This window comes from Euwallacea fornicatus, chromosome 23 (genome assembly GCF_040115645.1).
Source record: "Euwallacea fornicatus isolate EFF26 chromosome 23, ASM4011564v1, whole genome shotgun sequence".
NCBI lineage: Eukaryota > Metazoa > Arthropoda > Insecta > Coleoptera > Curculionidae > Euwallacea > Euwallacea fornicatus.
Window position 1 is genome coordinate 176,459 of NC_089563.1, and position 20,179 is coordinate 196,637.

At 34.7% G+C, this 20,179-nt stretch overlaps 1 protein-coding gene across 1 annotated transcript in view; it reads left to right on the top strand.

Annotated features, from left to right (window-relative positions):
* The window catches only part of LOC136346446 (restin homolog), an 89,197-nt gene that overhangs the window by 39,828 nt on the left and 29,190 nt on the right, over positions 1-20,179 (top strand). Inside the window, exons 6-7 of the mRNA XM_066295603.1 lie at positions 15,339-15,437; positions 17,781-17,897. Of these exons, the coding sequence (XP_066151700.1) occupies positions 15,339-15,437; positions 17,781-17,897 (216 nt within the window). The remainder of the gene's footprint in view (positions 1-15,338; positions 15,438-17,780; positions 17,898-20,179) is intronic.

Below are 20,179 nucleotides of genomic sequence, written 5' to 3' on the forward strand. Positions count from 1 at the left end.
GACAACAGGACAGTGTCAAATTTGAAATCTGACGTTTCGATTTTCCAGAACCATCATCAACTTTATTTTTTCTTATGGGCGCCATCTTAAATTTTCACATTTTTGGATTAAGATTTATTTTCGATTACGATGATGTTGAGATTCGGATTTGCCGTTTAATAGAAATATCACAGATCCTGTTTTTGCAAAGAGTACTTTGGAAATAACATACATACTTTTGTTCTGTTAATTTTTAATATAATTTCATTTTAATAAGAGATGCTCAAAGGTTTCGCCATCCACTTCCAAGCACAGCCGCATACGCCTTTTCAGGTTGTGAATTGATCTTAAAACATCTCGTCTTCTTATTTTGGTCTTCAAAGTGGTTATGATATTTCTTCGCAACTCATTAATGTCAGTGGGTACAGATCTATAAACAAGGTCTTTCCTAGTTCCCCCATAAATAAAAATCTAACGAGTCCGAATCTCAACATGTGATACATCATCGTAATCGGAAAAAAAAGCTGAATCCAAAAATGTGAAAATCCAAGATGGCGCCCATGAGAAAACATAAAGTTGGTGACGGTTCCGGAAAATCGAAACGTCGGATTCCAAATTTGATACTGTCATGTTGTCGAGGAGCAAACGTGATTACGAAAATGTGCCAGCCGTTTTCAATTATCTCTTCAAATGAGTCTCGAAAAAAATAAAAACCTTTTTCTGAAATTTCGCATTTTCCCCGGATATTTCCGTAAGTAATGGAAATTTTATAATTCTTCAAACGGCATCTTACAAGGCTCGAAAATGCGCAACTTTGCCTTATTTTAACCGACCTCGTATTTCTTATGGTGACCGCGATCGCCACGATGAGCGTCGAAATCGAATAACCCTGTATATTAAAAAACATTCGTCTCAAAGTTTTCATTTCTAAACCTGTGATATTAATTATGTACCCTTTTATGTTGGTTCCCGAGTTGATGATTCATTTTAGGCAAGATAATTGCTGTGTGAATTACCTAAACATGGGAGGGTGCACTTTGGGTTGCGTCATTCCTCATGAATTTGCCAGCGACCCTTGTTTCTCTATTAGGGCGAGCAAAATTGAAACAAAGTTATCGATTTAGGTTACCCACCGGCTGTTAATTTATGTTGGCAATTTTAAGTCGAATTTTAGCAGCCATTAAGTTACTTTCGGTTTGCAGAAATAAATGGCAGAATCCAACCTCGCTTTCCTCTTTCCTGCTGTTTCCCGGTTGAAATTAATTTTCCCAGGTGCAACGCATCTGCATATCTCGTATTACAATCTAAACATTTACTTTATACCCAAACAGTCATATCGTTCCCCTTTGGTTGTTCAAGTGAACGGGACCCAAAGTTTACATTAAACAAACATTTATGAAAGTTACGTCCGTTTTTTTTTTGCAAAATGTCTTTGTAATAACAGGATGGCAAACATGCCTTTTTTGCATTCCATTTGTTTTTGTTTTGTTCGGATCTGTAGCGTTAAATTGGCAAAAATAGAGATAATAGGAGGATTTATGAGAATTGTTCGATTTTATAATTCATCACTTTCATTTTTATATCTCTACAACACGTAAAGGAACGCTTCGTGTCGCTCTAGGCTCAATGCACTTTTGAGATCTTTCAAATGCGGTTTCTTATAAATTTGAGAAGAAATTTTTCTTAGAACGAGGAGGATTATTAAAGAGGCTATTTGATCTTCTTTTCATTGCAATTGATAGCACGGGTTTCGGTATTTCAATCGAAAAACCTTATAAAAAAAACAAAAACGAAGTTTTAGCAGATTCTTTTAGCACAATAAAATAATTTATCAATTAGAGCCGATTTCGGCCATTATTACAAGAATACAGTGACCGACAGAAAGTGTGCACCATGAGGGATTTTTTTTTTAATTTGAATTTACCAGACAATTTTATTCTTGGCAAAAGTTTGTGCATTCCTGCGAGCATAAAACGCAGTTTCCAAAATTTGTCTGCCTCATTTCGTGTGAGGAAGATTCGAAAATTATAAAGATGGCCCCTGAGTAAAGTACCCTTATTTTTAATCTTAGAGGATACATGTATTACGTTAAGTTGCCTAGAATCGACCCATAAGCTCAGCAACGAGGTTTCAAGCGTGTATTCCATAAAAGGCTTTTTTGGAATTATTTATGATTTACTCCGCATAGAAAATGATACAAATTTATTCAAATGCCAGTTTCGTTTTAGAGAGAATTAAAAAAGTGCGATAATATCAATTAATAGGTGTACAAAAAGAATCTGAGCAATGAAGTTATATGCAATAAAAAAACATACTTAGATACGTTCAATTCGCCTGCAATTGTATGCAGGTGTTGTTTATTTATGACTTTTTATATGATAAAAGTATCAGTTGCTTAGGAGCTGTAGTTCAGTGAAAAAAAGGAAAATGGAGACATGGATATTTCCAAGCAATATTTGAGAATATCAATGTTGTTCTGTTTTAGACTGAAAATAAATGCTGCTTGTTCGGACTTCTTGCATATTGTAAATCATTGCCCATCTCCCGTTGTAAATCACGGCCAAGGGAAGGAATACCCTTTGTTGGAAAGGAGACACATGGGTCCACGTGTACCTTTTACAAGTGGACAACGGCTAGGAAACATCTGTGCTGCACATGGGGTGCAGATGACTAAGGATCAGGAAGACAGGCAATGGTGATATACTGCAAGATGACAGAACACCCTTGGCAAGTGATCAAAACGGGCGCACTTGATATCCCTCGGGGATTTTTTGTTATCACTGTCTTAGTTGTTATCTTCGTTACTTGTTAAAATAAGTACGTTAAAATCTATCACAACTGAGCAGTTAATTCCTCACGCGTACGTGATTCACGACCTCTATTTAACACTGAGCATTTCGAGATGATATGGGGAGAGTCATCACTATATCCTACACTGCTGAAACAACAGAAATTGTTAATTCGGCTTGGGGAGATAATTCTGTTGGTGCTTCAACTGTTAGGAGATGGTTTAAGAAGTTTCGTGAGGAAAATTTTTGTCTTGAGGACCATCCACGTGCGGGTGTCGAAAAAAAGTTTCAAGACGAAGAACTGCAAACTTTACTGGATGAAAATCCATGCCAAACTGAAAAACAGCTTGCAGAGCAGTTAGCAGTAACTCAACAAGCAGTCTCAGTTCGATCGCATGGAATGGGAAAAATTCAAAAAGCAGGAAAATGGGTTCCTCATGAGCTAACCGAAGACAATAAAAATCGAAGAGTTGACATCTGCATGAACTTGCTTTCTCGGTATAAAAGAAAGAATTTTCTGCATAATATTATTACGGGAGATGAAAAGTGGATTTTGTATGACAATCCTAAGCGCAGAAAAACATGGGTTGACCCAGGCCAGCCATCCACATCAGTTGCAAAACCAAACGTTCATGCCAAGAAAATCTTACTGTGTGTCTGGTGGGATTGTAAAGGAGTCATTTACTATGAGCTTCTGGAACCCGATCAAACTGTTACAGCTGACCGTTATCAGGCCCAAATGATCAAATTAAGCGATGCTGTGGAGGAAAAAAGACCATTTACGGGCCAAGGATGTCGGAAAGTGATATTGCTGCATGATAATGCTCGTCCGCATACAGCTAAACCGACCCAGGAACTCATCTTCTCGTTAGGCTGGGAAATGCTCCAGCATGCGGCGTATTCTCCAGACTTGGCTCCTTCCGACTTCCACTTGTTCAGATCCGTGCAGTCTCATTTAGCTGACCAACGATTCTTTGACGTTGAAGATATTGGAAAATGGCTCGATAACTATTTTTCGTCGAAACCACTAAGCTTCTATCACGAGGGCATCCATCATCTACCCAGTAAATGGCAAAAGACCGTATGAGACAGTTATGGAAATTATTTTGATTACTAATATTTTCAATAACTATGTTTTTAACGAAGCTTAATTTCACCTAAAAATGCTCAGTTTCTTTTCGTACACCTATTACATAAAATAAACGTTCTTTACTCTTGAACTATTTCAAAAAATTTCGATTCTCCCCCATGTGAAAGGCGACAAACAAATTTTGTGAACTGCGTTTTGAATTTGCAGGAATGCACAAACTTTCACCAAGAATAAAATTTTCCGATAAATTGAAATAAACAAATGTCCCATATGGTGTGTACTTTTTGCCCATTTAAAAAGTTTCTCCATGTGCATATATTATTAAATTATGATGATACTTATTGAAATATTAAATACCAATTGAAGCTTCATAAAGTAATTTACGTACGTTTCAAAATAGACATATAAGTGTGTCTCTGAAAGTTTATAGTTATTTGCTATTAAAATTACAATGGTTATTGGTCCACCGCTATAAGCTACATAAATTAAGTATAGGTACTGCTATGCGTGAACCGTTACGTGCATATCATTAGGGGATTTTAAATTGCTACTGCTTATGTTGCTTAGTAGTAATATTATTACCTGTAGTGTAATTATTGTTAGTTATCCGCTAAGTATTGATAAATGCAATTGGTGTAAAAAGATACGTGAATAACGTAACGTACGTAACTAACGTAAGATACGTAAAAGATAAGTAAATAAAAAGAAACTTTCGTTCAACTCATCGTTAAGCTAAATTCTAATTCTAGCATTCCAAGGGATTATCGATAGGGTAGATAGTAGATTCTTGTTCCATTGGTGTTTTACTCAACGGTGACAAGTAGAGCTTGTTTAATTGCACCATGTGTTCACAATCCATCAAATTAATAAACTTTTAATATCTTATTTTTCGTTTTGAAAGCTCTAACCATTAGCCAGGATTTTTTAATGCCTCAATATTTCATTTTAAATTTTAATAGATATATCCCGTCAACAGATATTTTTAGACAGGCCATAAAATAAACAGACTTGTTGTATGTTCTAGTAACTACCGCTACTATCTGAGCATTAAAATGTTAATGGTCTTGATTCTTTTTTTCTTAAATCGCAAGGTAGGGGAAGATGTGGTATAACGCGACCGTTCTACTACCAAAGGCAGGTAATTCAAATTCGCAGCTTGTTTCTCCCACACTTTCAACTACAGTAACCGAACCTAATTTCTTGCATACGCATTCTTGTTATTCGATTAACCCGCACATAGTTTCGGTTTACATTTACAACTACAAATACCGATTAAACATTTAATTACTGCGTTTCTAATTTGAGACTAAGAAAAAAATCGAATAAAAGCGACGGACAATCGCCAAAGAAATTAATTAAACCGACATGCACATACCATTAATAGTTTTTAGGTTAATGCATTTTTAAGCAATTGAACGGTGATTGTTTATGCAATGTGGGCAAACAATGGAAAGTGAAATGATTGTCGATAAAATTGAGACAATATGCGTGTGTAGCATGGGAATGGAAGTAGGGGAATCAAGGCTGAGAGTTTCTGCCATTGCAAGGAATTCATGAGGAGGAAAATCGCTTCCTATCCACACCTACCATTCACCGAGATATAGACCAAAATTTAAATTTAAATTTTTTCAAATATTTTTCTCTCGCTCTTTGTACTTTCCGCGATATTTGCAGATTCTAGAGAAACAAACATTTCATACAGCTTTGCAAATTCCCCGAGTTAAGATTAAATTAGAACACAGCAGGCGCTCGATAATGTAAACTAATTCAAATCAAGTTTGGTTCGCATTATCGAAATGTTTGCGCAAGCGAACGTAACTTAAATAATTAACTATACAGGGTGTTTCCTAACTACGTGTAAAAAATTTAAACGCGTCATCCTCGACTGATTTTGAGTCAAAAATGTCTAATAAACATGTGTCCGCAAATGCCTTGTTTCCAACATACAGGGTGTTGAAATGTGACAAGAAAAAGAGATTTTATTTCCAAAATGACTCAATTCGGGTGTTTGAATTTTAGAAAAGACAATTTTTTGGGGGAACGCTTTAATGATTAATCATAAGAATTGCTGAAAATGACCACCATTACTCATAATGCACGCTTCCATCCTTCTTGTTAATGATTGTCTCACTCTCTCTAAAACTCCTGGTGTGTTGCGTATCGTTTCACATCCGGTAATTATACGTTCCTGAAGTTGATCTAGAGTGTTTATTGGGACAGCATAGACAAGTCTCTTCAGATCACCCCAAAAGTAGAAGAAAAACTAACAATAAACAAGTTAGTAAATACCACCAAACCTTTAGAAACCTTTTTCAACGTCTTTCAGTCAACACCCTGTATATTAAAGAAACATTTAACATACAGTGGTGGCCATAGAAATAAGGCCACTTCAAAAATTTCAATTTTTCATTTTCATCATTCAAGAGGTAAAAAATAAAAATAAAAATGTATATGTAATACATTTAATAATATTAAAAAACAATCCACAAAAACATATTTCAACGAAAAATAAATAAATTTCCTCAATGGAAACAACGAAAACAAAATAAACATGTGATCATAAAAATAGGACTATTGAAACATTATCAAAAAAAAGGGAAAAAAGAAAAAACGAAACTATTAACCGAATATTGCCTAACGTCTAATGCTCGGTCGCTTCTCCCTTTTGAGCAATCACTGCCTTAACCTTTGAGGCGTTGACCTTATTAAGCTCTGGCAGAACTCAACAAGAATTGCTTCCCATTCCAGTTGGACTATGGACCACAGTTCTTCTCTGCTTATGATCTGATGACGCCTCACAGCAACCTTAAGATATACTCAAAGATTTTCAATAGGTCTCAGATCGGGTGACTGTGAAGGCCACGGCACAACCGGAATCGATTCATCGTGAAAAAATTGTGTAACTCGCCTAGCCGTACGTTTCAGTTCATTATCCTGTTGATATTTCCAAATCAATGCCATTTCTTCCAGGGTATGCGGCAGCATGACATGTTTCATTATTTTAAGGTATTCTTGATTCGGGATCCTTTTCATCTAATAAATAGGACCAACACCGAACTAAGGGAAGCAGCGCCACAATTTTATGTTGTCACCTCCAAGTTTAATGGTTTTCAAAGTATGTTTTGGAAGCAATTCCTGTTTTGCTGGTGTTCTTACACACCATCGACCACCCGAACCAAACAAATTAGTTTTTGTTTCATTCAAAAAATGGACATTTTTCCATATTATTATATTATCATTTTCGTTTTCGAAACGAAGATGATTCTTCCCAAATTCTATCCGTTTTTAAATTGTTTATTTTTGATAGCAACGGTACCTCTCGAACTACTCGACCATGTAAATGAACCTTCTGTAACGGTCTTCGGATAGTTCCGGAATTTATTCTCAATTTTAGGTCCTATTTGGAGCTCACAAAAGGATTTTTTTGGCTTTCTCGCTTTATTTGGCAGTCAGTCAGGACCATTGTTTTCCTCTTATGACCACGATTTTCCTGTTGTTTCTTGCATTTGAGAGCATTTATTATCAAGGCTTTCGATCTTCCTATTTTTCAAGAGATTTCACGAAGAGAATTGCCTTCATCTCTGAATGTCCGTATCTGAATTCTTTCGGCTAATGAACGGTGGTTTTCACGTCCCATCTGTTTGTTTATTAATTATTAAAATGCATTAAAATGCTTCGAAATGATTAATTAGACTTACCTTTCAATTGCTATCCTATTGAATGAAAAGTTATGAAAGTTATAAAAAAATAGCAAGCTTTTAACACACTGCTCCTATTATTATGACTACTTTAACTTTAACTGTCTGAACGAAACAGGGGAAGTACAATTCTAGTGTAAGGTAATTCCCCTAGTTTCTGCTGTCAGATGCAATTATCGAAATTGTATAAATTTAGGACCCTAGTTCAAACGAGGTAGAATAAGTTCCAATGGACTTTTTTCCATTGTTGAACTGAACCAGTAGTGGTCCTATTTTTAACGCCACCACTGTATATACAAGGTCTCCCATAATTAAATATCACTCCCTAAACAGTGGAACTTACGTGCAAAAATTATACTTCATTGGTAAATGAACATGTCTTAAAGTGTCCCTAATGAAGATTCGGACCCTTGAGGAGAGCCCCAATGAGATAATTGTTACTTTATATACAGTCACTCAAAAAAATATCCGTACAGCCGAAAAAAAATTCTGTAAACCGTAACTTTTGACTGATTTTGTTCAAATTTTGTATAATGAAAATTCAAACCGAAACTCAATTTGCGTAATTGAGCAACTTTTGAAAATTTAACTTTTAGAGTGCTTTCCAGCGTTTAAAAAAAACTCCGTTTTGAAAACTTCTTGTGCGGTGGAAATTTTTCAATGTGGTTTTAACATTCTTGCAGAGAGGATTTTTCTTCATATATCCTGAAAATTTGATCAAAATTGAACAACAAATAAGGGAGTTGCAGCTTTTTAAAATCGTCAAAAATGTCAAAGTTTTGTCATTTTGTGCGAAAATCGTCACTCTTTGGCGTTTTTGAAAGGCTGCAACTCCCTTATTTGTTGTTCGATTTTGATCAAATTTTCAGGATATATGAAGAAAAATCCTCTATGTAAAAATCTTAAAACCACATTGAAAAATTTCCACCGCACAAGAAGTTTTCAAAACGGAGTTTTTTTTAAACGCTGGAAAGCACTCTAAAAGTTAAATTTTCAAAAGTTGCTCAATTACGCAAATTGAGTTTCGGTTTGAATTTTCATTATACAAAATTTGAACAAAATCAGTCAAAAGTTACGGTTTACAGAATTTTTTTTCGGCTGTACGGATATTTTTTTGAGTGACTGTAGCTCGTAAACTGCTTAACATAAATGCATGAAATTTGCCTCACAATTTTGACGTGCTCAATCCAAATATCTGGTCGAAGTAGTTAACTCGGAATCGTAGAGCTGTGATTGAGAGGGTTTGTGGTGCAAAAAGAACCATATTTTTTAGTGGATGCGGATTTTATATTTCTTTACTGAAAATATGTAAACTTGGGATTTTTTTGCTCGAAAAAGGTACTCTTGAATAACATTTCCGTCATCGTTTTCTGTGAAAAATTAAATTTAACGTTCTGCATACATTTCACATTATTTTCAATAAAACACTTAAGTAGGCTTTAAAGCAAAAGCTGGTTCCTTAATATTTGACCGTTTGATATTTTTAGTAATTAGTTTCTTATTATTTTTAGTAAATAGTCTTTGGTTGTCGAAATTTAGAGTGAACGTTGTTTGAGCATTTGCTTACGTAAGTGTTTTAATTAGTATTCTGTTTAGCTTTATTATTTTATATTTCGTAACTACAGTTTAATAAAAATATTTAATAAAAATAAATCATTAATACATAAAAATATTAAATTGTCAAATATTAAGCAACTAGCTTTTATTTCAAAGACTACTTAAGTGTTTTATTGAAATTAATGTAAAATGTGTGCAGAACATTAAATTTAATTTTTCGCAAAAACGATGACGGAAATGTTATTCAAGAGTACCTTTTTCGAGCAAAAAAATCCCAAGTTTACATATTTTCAGCAAAGAAATATAAAATCCGCATCCACTAAAAAATATGGTTCTTTTTGCACCACAAACCTTCTCAATCACAGCTCTACGATTCTGAGTTAATTACTTCGACCAGATACTTGGATTGAGCACGTCAAAATTGTGAGAATACCAGATATTCTCACATTCATTTTAAGTAGCTTAGGACTTATTTGTCAAAAATAATCTTATTACGACCCCCTTCAAGGGACCGTATTTCCGATAGGGAGCACTTTAGGACATGCATTTATTTACCAATTTGGTATTATTTTTGTTGTGTTGCTGTTTAAGGGTTGGCACCTAGTGACTATACGGTGCACCCTTTATGTGAAAAAATAAACAAATATTCTGGCGGTGATAAGTATTTTTTAAATAGAAGATAAATAATCGTTAATTTTAGTGCGCATGAGCTGGCGCTTGGCGTTTGATTCCAATTCCCGCGCCCGTAATGTACCAAGAATTAAAATATCCCTGTATATGATACTTTTTTCCTGTCAACCCAATCTAAAGCTTGGTTAAAACTGTTATAGCTTGCGTGTCAGTCACTACCCTTCTAATTTCAATGGGACCGTGCTCATTGTCTTCATTGTGCACATATCCCTCCTTATTAACATCATTCGTCTGCTTGTCTTCGTACCATAAATTAATATCAGCTGGAGTGCAAACGATGTTGGGCTTCACTATTTTCAATAAATCAAAAACGTTCAATGACTCACTGACAAGAACACCAGCATTGGATCGCAATTGTTCCCTAATTACGCTTACCGGAACGTCATCTTCATCTTAATCATTGGTACAAAAGAGATTGTTCCAACATTTTTGAATGGTATGCTGATTAACTGCATTCCAGGCCATATGCAAATTTAAAACAGCTTCTCGTAATGTTACCTGTTTTGAAGAGTCAGATACGTTTTCAGGATTCTTTGACAAGACAGACGAAAATAGAAATTTTCAGTAGTCTAGTTTGGTGCGTTCTGGCTCATGGGTTGAATCAATGGAGTTACGTTGGGCGGCGTGTACATGAGAAAAATTGACCCATTCTCGCTCCTTAGTTTTTGCTCTGGAGGATGACTTGGTGCACTATCTAATAGTAACAACGTTTTTACTGAAAACTCCTGTTTTTTTAAGAATTTTTTTAATCAAAAATGAAATAATCGTCAAATTATGAATATGAACAACATTTGTGATTAGAAATTCATTGTTATAACGCGAGGACAAAGGGCTTGTGGAACCACTTCGGAAATAGACCGCTGGTAATCCAAACGTTTTTTGAACAGTCATAATCGGCAGGAATGTTAAAATTTTCAAATGGGCGGAGATTTTTTGCTTTTTTTATCATCACTTGCTTTATTTTGCGTGTCGCCAAGAATTGTTTACGTCATCGCGCATTCTTCTGAATTCTACAATGCGAATTTTGGGTTTATATTAACGCAATATGTTCCTTATCGCTTCTTTACGTACCTCTAGAGTACCTCAGAAACCAGATAAACCATACACCTTGAACATATTTTGAAGTTTCTTAATTTTGATTCAATTTCTATATGTAATAAAACTTGCTAATTCGACTTGACAAATATAAATTCTGGACTTTTAAAGCGAAGACCGGATTCTCCAATACTTCACATTTAGCTTATACAGGGTGGGCCAATGAAAATATTTACCACTCAGAAAAAAAAAAGAAAATCGCCGAGACCTGTCGATTTTTATTTCGAGGTAAAATCTTCTGCGACCATTGTCAACCTTGCCACTTTCAACCCCTTGGCGGGGGAAGATGCAACTCTTAAACCTTAAATGGGATTAGGAGTCAAGTGATACCTCATTTTAAAGATCGCCGAATTCTCTTTTCAACACTATAAAGTTTTTTTTATTTGATGCAGTAGTTTTCGAGAAATAACGTTATACATGTTGAAGAAGCCAACGCTGAACAAATAATAGTGTTTTTTCAATTCGTAAACTTACATTCAAAAAAATTGTGGAAAAAACCAAACTTTTCCTTTTAGATGGATTGGCCGAAGAGAACTAGTGGAGTGGCCCGCAAGATAACCAGATTTAAGTCCGCTAGATTTTTTTCTATGGGGTGATTTAAAGAGTAAAATTTATAAAACTCAGCCAGAGTTTCTAAATTGTTTACGTCAACAAATCATTAATGAATGTCGCAAGATTGCACCTGAAATGCTTCAAAACGTCCGAGATCGTTTCGAACAAAATCTCTATTTCTGTATGGAAGCAGTGGGGCAACATTTTGAACATTTGTTAAATTAGAAAGTCAGTAAAATTGTATAAAAACATTTTAAATCCCTACCCTATTGTAAAGTTACTGCTATCAGAAACTTAAGTCTGTGTTTAAAAAGAATAGTTTTTCCCACATTTTTTTTTAATATAAGTTACGAATTGAACAAACGCTATTATTTGTTCAGTGTTTGCTTCTTCAACATTTATAACGTTATTTTTCACAACCTACTGCATCATATTCAAAAAACTTGATAGCGCTAAAAAGAGAATTCGATTATCTTTAAAGTGAGGCATCATTTGACCCCTAATTCCATTTAACGTTTAAGGGTTGCATCTTCCCCTGCCAAGGGGTTGAAAGTGGCAAGGTTGAAAATGGTCGCAAAAAATTTCCCCCTCGAAATCAAAACCGACAGGTCTCAGCGATTTTTTTTTTTTTTTTTTTTTTTTTTGAGTGGTAAATATGAGAAATCGGCCTTATTTCGTTTTCATTGGCCCACCCTGTATATAAAATCATTTACAACAAGAAATAGAATAATCTTAAATTAGACCTTGTCGCATGGTACCACTCTTCTGAGGAAATAATATTTCAAACTGCCAGTCCATTGTTTCCTTGATTAAATATTCCAATTTTATTGTAAGAAACAGGTATCTTTATGGGTCGCTGTTAAATATACAGTTGTATAATATTCTTTTCACACTCATGGCCTCAGTGGTAATAATATGCAAAAATCATAGATTCTAGTTTAAGTAAGTTGCATTCAGGACTTGTGTAAATAAATACGAATCGTATAAAGAACGGAGTTTTTCAAAGGGATAATATTTTACAGTTTGATTTTAGTTAGAGAATAATTATTCCTGAGAAATTTCTAAGATAAGTTTGGTTTCAGTAAAAATCAAATTTTTATTCCAAAAAAGACAAACAATTCAATTATGTATTTACGAATATCGATTCTATATAGGTATCTCTTATCTCCTCATATTCAGATTTTCCCTACCAGTAGGTTCTTTCATGAAATTATCAAAAATCATATTATGTAAGCACCTATCATAACATATTTTCGTTTGCAAGATTCATCCTAATCGAATTCTAACTGAAACTTTATCCGTTTCGGTTTAAGCTATGTATGTGAGTTCTTCAGGTCAGAAATTCACGAATTTCTAAAGCAAATCTGAAAAGGAAGTTAAGGCTTTCAATATTTCAATATATGTTTGTAATGTGTTTTAAAAATTCCTAGAGCTAGACACGCCACTGATTTGTACATAGAATTCAAATGAAGGTCCTCCGAGAGGATTTTAAATTGCAAATTAGGTAGACTAAAAATCGGAAGAGGACCTAGGAAAATCTAGAAAGAGGATTGCAATATTTGCAATATTTTTGCAATACTTCTTGACTCTCTAATGTGAGACACGCCATCGATTTTCCTACGGGATATTCAATTGGCAGTTATTCTGAAAGGAGTTAAATTGCGAACGAAATGCTGAGGGAGGCTGGATTCACTGGAAATTTCAGCATTGACAATATTAAAGAAAAAAATGCTGGATACTTTAAGAACGTGAAGTGGTACTGATTTTGATACAGGATTCCAACGAGAGTTTTCTTGGACCTAGAAAAATAGGCATGTACCTAAAAAAATGGAACAGAGGGTTAATTCATTCAAAATATCAATCTTTATAGTACTTTTGAAAAATCCCTGGAAACTCTAACGTTTGAGATACCGCGGGTTCTCCTACAGAAGACTTTTAATTTCGGTTTAAGTCGATGTACCAAAAATCAGTAAGCAACTTAGGAAAGATCGAAAAGGCGGTTGTTAAATTTACTTAAAACTTCTATATCTCTAACATAGTTGAGACACTTCGAGAGACTATCAATCAAGATATGTCACTGATTTTTATATAGAATCTCAATAAAGATTTACCTGAGAGTTTTGAAATCGTAAATTCGAAAGAGTGAAAATCAGGAGCTTGCGAAAGAAATTTTGAAAAGTAGGTTAACTCCACTCAATGTTTGAATATTCTTAACATTATTACAATAGACTGAATGGTTATTATGTAAAAGTATTGCAACATAAAGTTCTATGGGAAACATCTGTTTTCAAATGGTTGAAATTCAGAATTAGCTCAATCGTTGATTCTAGCGAACCACCCGAAGAAGAGGAAAATAAGAAACCAACCGGAAATTGATATAAAACGGACTTATCTGACTGGAAAAATTTATTTCTTAATTTTCTATCTCCTCAAAGCCAAGATCAACACTTTGATTCCAAACACCTTACAGGACCAGGTACCCAATAAAAACGCTATATTTCTTCGAACCAGCCACCACAGTGTGCCTAACAATGTAAGAGTAACGATCCGAAGGAATTTACTACACACATAACTACAAAACACGATATTATTTTTAAAAAAAGTAAATAAATTAAAGCCTTGAACCCTACAAATTTAAAGCAAGCAAGCGATGAGGAATAGGTGGTATCGTATATCTTAGTTTGCATTGACCCCTGCAGGGTTCTCAAATTGTTTTAAGGTAGGCGACTTGGGTACTTCACAAATGCTTATTGAGTCTTTAATGTTCGAAAGAAGCGTATACATGAGTGGGAAAAAATGATTTCGTATATTTGTAAAATGGCTTAAGATTACACAGTTCACTGAAAAGCGTAAAAGAAACTTAACACATAGCCTCGAGGTTTAGTCAGCACTTAATCTGGAGTGACGTAGCCTATGCATCGGGAAATCACTTGGCTAAGTTCTATTTCCAGATGCAAGCTCACAGATTATAGGTCACCGTTTTAGTGGTAATACGTCTGTTTTTTGGGCCAGTTGAATCAGTATTTAAATCTGGACAAATGAATCCCTAAAAGCAAATGTCCGGCGATGGTTCATAAAAAAAAATCAGAAAGAAATAGTGCAACTTTAATACTGAGAAAGCTCTTAACCTTCGGGTTGAGGATGGCCCTTTTTTAATTTCATATGTGCTATCGGAATCGATAGATATTACATGACCATATTCCAGCTAGAAAAGAGGTGCGGCGGATATGGGTCAGGGTTCTCATGCAAATTAATGGATTGTCTAATGGATTGCAGACTTATAACCAATAAAGCTGACGACACTGATGAAATACCCGATACTCACTTTGGAAGAGCATTAATCAAATTTCAAAGAGCAAATGCGAAACACTTATGACCTACAAAAATAACTGCCCTTAGCCACTCATCTTTATTCAGCAAATTTTGTGTGTCGAATACGTTAACTTATCAATTTAGTAATTACACAAGAAAAATTTTGGGATAAACACGAGATATGTGTTATCGAAATTTCAGATAGGACAAAAACAAGAACCATTTTAACTTTGCCTTGGCATTGCAGAAAGTTGCTTAAATGTGTCGATGGCTCTAATTGAACAATAGACTTTACATTAACAATGAAAAAAGAATAAAGATCGTCAAGTGCCAATAAAATGTGAATAAACGGGAAAATGGGTCAGCAACCTTCGAAAGATAAATTTGCTAGAGCTGCTTCCGAAAGGATTGAGCGAAAGGAGAAGTATCGTGGTTTTACTAAAAGAAGTGGTAAGTTGGGTGGTTATCTTGGGCTGATTTTTTATGATTTCTAGTTCCAATCATACTTTTGAGGCAAAAACAACTTCTGAACGGTTATTTATGCAGCGACTATTTCAGTGTTTGTTTTTGTTGCAGGGTCTGCCAAAGCCGCTAAAAAAAAAGAGTCCATCCAGGTGACTAAAGTCTTAACTGCAAACCAGCTAACGTTGCAGAATCAGAGGAATTTGACGGAAAGTAAGTTGCTATTTTGGTTAAGAGGAATTTGTTATATTTTTGATATGCACAGGAGAGATAATTTTATTAATTTCAACTTGCATTCATCAAAAATTATCAAGAGGATTTTTTTTTAATTCTCAATCACATCAAATTTATTAGACAAACGGCAATGGAAGTTGTTTTACTGCATAGGCAGTAAAATTAATATTTTTAAATATCTATAAAAGATATACAAAAATCAAATGAGGAAGGATTTAAATCGCTACAAGTCGAAAAAAAAAGTGACGTTTATAACTCGGCGAAAATGCAAATTTACCATCACAATCTCATCTTTCTCTGAGCTATGAATACCGCCGTGACAGTAAATTTGTAATTTTGTTGCCTTCTGAAACCAACAACTATATGCTCATGAGATTTGGTAGGGCAAGTTTTTACTGGCTTTAAATTAACAAATTTGCTCTTCTGGATATTTTTCTATGAAAACAGAGCATCTTCAACTTTAGTATTACTTAACACGTGTAATCATTTTACATTACATTATTTACACAATATTATTCCATTTTTGTAGCGTCCATTTATGTCTATTCTAAAGGCGCATTTCTATTTTAATACAGTCAATGGTTTACTCTGCAGTATTTATTTTCTTGCAGTAATGGCGAAGGAAAAGAAATGCGTTTGGAGATTTGATAAATTTTGAAGTTTGGTCGCCTTCATATAGATACGAATTAACTATGATAGACTTAATTACATTATTTAGGTGTTTTGTTTGCGTTCAATTGTTATGTAAGAATTTTAAGCGGATATAGGGATCATGGAACATATAAAATATGCGCTGCGACAAACTGATTCTGAAATGGAAAGATTTGTTTGATCAAAAGTTAAAGGCACACGCCATACCAGATGATAAATTTCGTGACACAATCACCAGCGGGTTAATAAAAAAAAAAAAAAAAAAAAAAACAAATTAGTAAAACTTTTTCGAAGCTCGTGATATGTTGACCGCCAAACCCCACGAAAAGTTCTTCTACTCGCAGCAGTAAAAGTTGACAAGAAGTATCAGATCTATAGGAATGTAGGTAATCAAGCGAAAAGTTTCTATAATGTGGTCCAAATTGCTGATGCATGAATTGGTATCTTCAAAGCTGTAAAAGGTACAAAGACAGTTAAATAAGCAAAATTGTAAAGAATTCTATAACCGACTCGTATCCGGCTTAAAAATTACTTAACTTTTACTACTTTTCCCAAAAATTGATAAAGCTCTACAAAAATGGGTAACTAAATTTAAAACTTCGCCCAGTAGCTTTTAAAGAAAGTAGAAACTGATATTTTGAAATTGAATCATTATCAGACCACATTTTTGCATACGATACTCTGAAAAATAAAGAACTAATCTCCTTGAGACCAAATCTTTTTTGAGCTTGGAATGGTTTAAGAAGTCATTTCACTTTAGAGCTTTGTTTTTCACTTTCAAAATGTGACAATAACAAAGAGATCAAGTTTTCTAGATTCGTTTCTAAAATGCGAAAAAACGATATGGCGTCTATAAGCATTTACGAAAGTACTACAGGTAATTCGAAGATCAGATACGATATATCATTTAATAAGAATAAAAATCATAATAAAGAAAATTTTATAAATGTAGCCAAGTCTCAAATGAAATTTTTTCGTTTTTTGAAATATTTTCCAATTTCTCTGGAAAACGGTTTTTCCGAGTTTCCTTGATTTTTGCGGCAATTTTTATATATGTTTTAACACGTTTACCGATATTTCAATACGTTCATCTATAGGAATTTATTTAATTTATAGTTACCAAGAGTTCCAAAAACCCGCTTAAAGGGAATTTTTGAAGATCTGAATTTCAAATTTATAACCCGAAGGTTAAAAACAAAAATTTTAATGTAAATTTAGCGCCCAGGTATGAGCTGAAGAACTTTAATAGCTGATTAAGGATTTAGAATTTCTTGTGTACGTCCTATAACGCGAAATGGCCTAAGATTCAATCTACACATTTAGCGTCGTAGTGTGACCTGAAGAACTTGAATTGCTATTCAAACGTTTAACATCCTGAATTAAAATTCATTCCCTGCATTTCTAGTTAAAATTGTGACCTTAAGCGGCGTTAAGGCCGCTTAAGGTAATAAATGAATTGTTGTTTAGAAATGTAGAATGCTAAAAAGACACGAACTTCTAATTAAAAGCGAATAACCTGAAAGAACCTTAAACGTTGGAATTTCCACCAGACAAATTTAGTAAATGCAAATGGCTTAAAAGATGTTAATTTTAAAATTTAGTGATTTTAAAACCTTGATAGTAATTACGTTGAACTATTTGCTCATTCGTGATTTCTTGTTCCTCTCGCAGCTAAGAAAAATGGATCCGACATTTCTGGGCTTTCCCTTCCACCCACCAACACCAAACCAAAGCAGTTACCATTGGTCTCTTCGAAAGATAAGAAACTGCCTTCAAAAATAACGAAAGGTAAGAAATCTGTTTCAAAATTGTCTATATAGAAATTTATTGTGTTAATAACACGTTACGCCTAAAAAGTAAAAAAAAAAAACTTTCTTTTTCTATAGTAAAATTAGCATCTGCCTAACAACGCGAGTTTATCCGTTAGCACAGTTTTCACACATGCATTTTTAGGCTGCCAAGTGTAGAAACTTGATGGTGAAATACACAAGATGTTCTTGTATAATTGCAAAATGTACATGGCTGTTCTATTAATCCACTGAGTAATTAAAGTTTTCGAATGAAAAGTATCTTGTTAGAGAGTGAATTTTTACTGCAGCAATCTCGTCTTACTTTTAATAAGTACTCGCTATATGCTCGGGTTTAACTATGTATGCAAACATTAGACAATGTTTCAACGGCAATATTTCACATTTCCTGATTGTTTACGCTATATTAAATAAAATGCCAGTTAAACGGATCTAACTGCGAATGGTTGTAAGAATAAAGTGAGCGTAGAGAACCCACTTGTGGGTGTGTATGGTACCTACCACAGTAAGTATGTACTGGTGCTTTTTATTTTCCTCTCCACTCGCAATCTGATTTGCATGGCAAAACAGTGATTTGTTATGGTAATGATGTGAAGAGCGACCTCGTTAAGCTTCTTAAAGTATCCAGATCAAAGCAATGGACTTAACATCTGATTCCCCGACATTGCAGCGTTTGAATCGAACACACTTTGCACTTGGAAAGCTGCAGCTAATCGATCTTTTTAGGCCTTTTCAGAGGTAAATCTCCGTTGGTTCATCGAAATTCCGAGGTGCAAGACACGTCAGATTACGAAGAACGATGATATCAAGTCGCAAAGTTGCCTTATAGGTACGACACGCACCTGAAAGCCTAACTGTAACCATTTTAGTATAATCGGCCTTCGTGCCTGACAGTTTTCTGCTTCAGCAGTTGCGAGATATAAAAATGAGATAGGGTCCCATTGAGAGGTGTTTATTGGTGTTTTGGAGTAGTATTTACGCCTTTGACAAATCCTCTTGTAGAAAGTTTAAGATAGAGAAACTAGCGGGACACCATCGTCACATTATAGCCACCTTCGGTACAAATCTAAGACCGGTGTCTTGGATGATTTTAGAATTTCAATTAAGGAGATTGTTCCAGGTATGCCTCGATAACAAACTTGAGTCGAATCTTTGTGTGCTGCACCATTCGATTCTCCAAAAACAGAATCAATGTCAATTACAATCATGTCTCTCATGAAACAACAATACTCAATGTTCAAAAGCTTTCTATTTTCTTTATTAAGAAACTTTGTTACTGTTGATGGAGCGTTATGATATGCGCGAGCTTTATGCAATAACGTCAAAAAAGTGTGGGAACGGAATTGCTCAGTCTTGATAATGGTACTTCAGTTGACCTTAAAAGAGCGTGAGGAATATGACTACAATGCTAAGATAAGGTTGTGTAATTTATTCCGAAAGGTAACTTTTTATGAAAACCTATATGGTATGTCCAAGATAAGAATGTCCACCATGGGAACCTCGTAAACAGTAGTATACAGGATGTTCGGTTTTTCTGTAACAGGATTTTGAAATATTACAAGGGACCAGAAAGCTAAAAAATTGAAGGAGGAATTTGAAGTTGACATCAGAATTTATACAGCGTGTTCCAAAAAAAAAGTCAAATAGTATATGACCCAAAAAAAACATAACACTCTGCTTACCGATCGTTTCGACTTTTTGATGCAGAAGACCCTAAACAAAATAGGGATACGAAATTTCAAAAACTTAACTCAAGGACAATGTGAGAAAAACGCAAAATATAACTCTATACACAGGGTGTCCGTGTTTTTTGTAGCAGAACTTCAACGACGTATTATACGCATAAAAATAACGGTAGTTTGCTACGTTGCCTATACTGGAGAAATACTTTGTCAAGGAAATACTGGGTGTTGAAGTTTTATACATTTTAAATTTATTTATAATTACTGTTTAGGCAGGGGCTTTCAGTCTCTGCCTAACAGAATCGACTGCCTCACAAGGCACCCGAAGAGGTATCTCCCTTTCGCTGGTGAGAGTTGTTACGATTCCAAGAACCAGACGCTACTGCGTCAATTGAGATATATGGGGTCCAAGGGTTCGGGGAAAACAAACTCCGTAGCACGAACTAATGAATTTACTTCACACTACAGATATCACTCTAATTTACACACTACAGCTTTACGACTTTATATACACTACAGATTTACAGAGTCCGTACTGGGTTGCCCGAGATCTGAGAAGGTTTACGTGTACGGTTAGAGT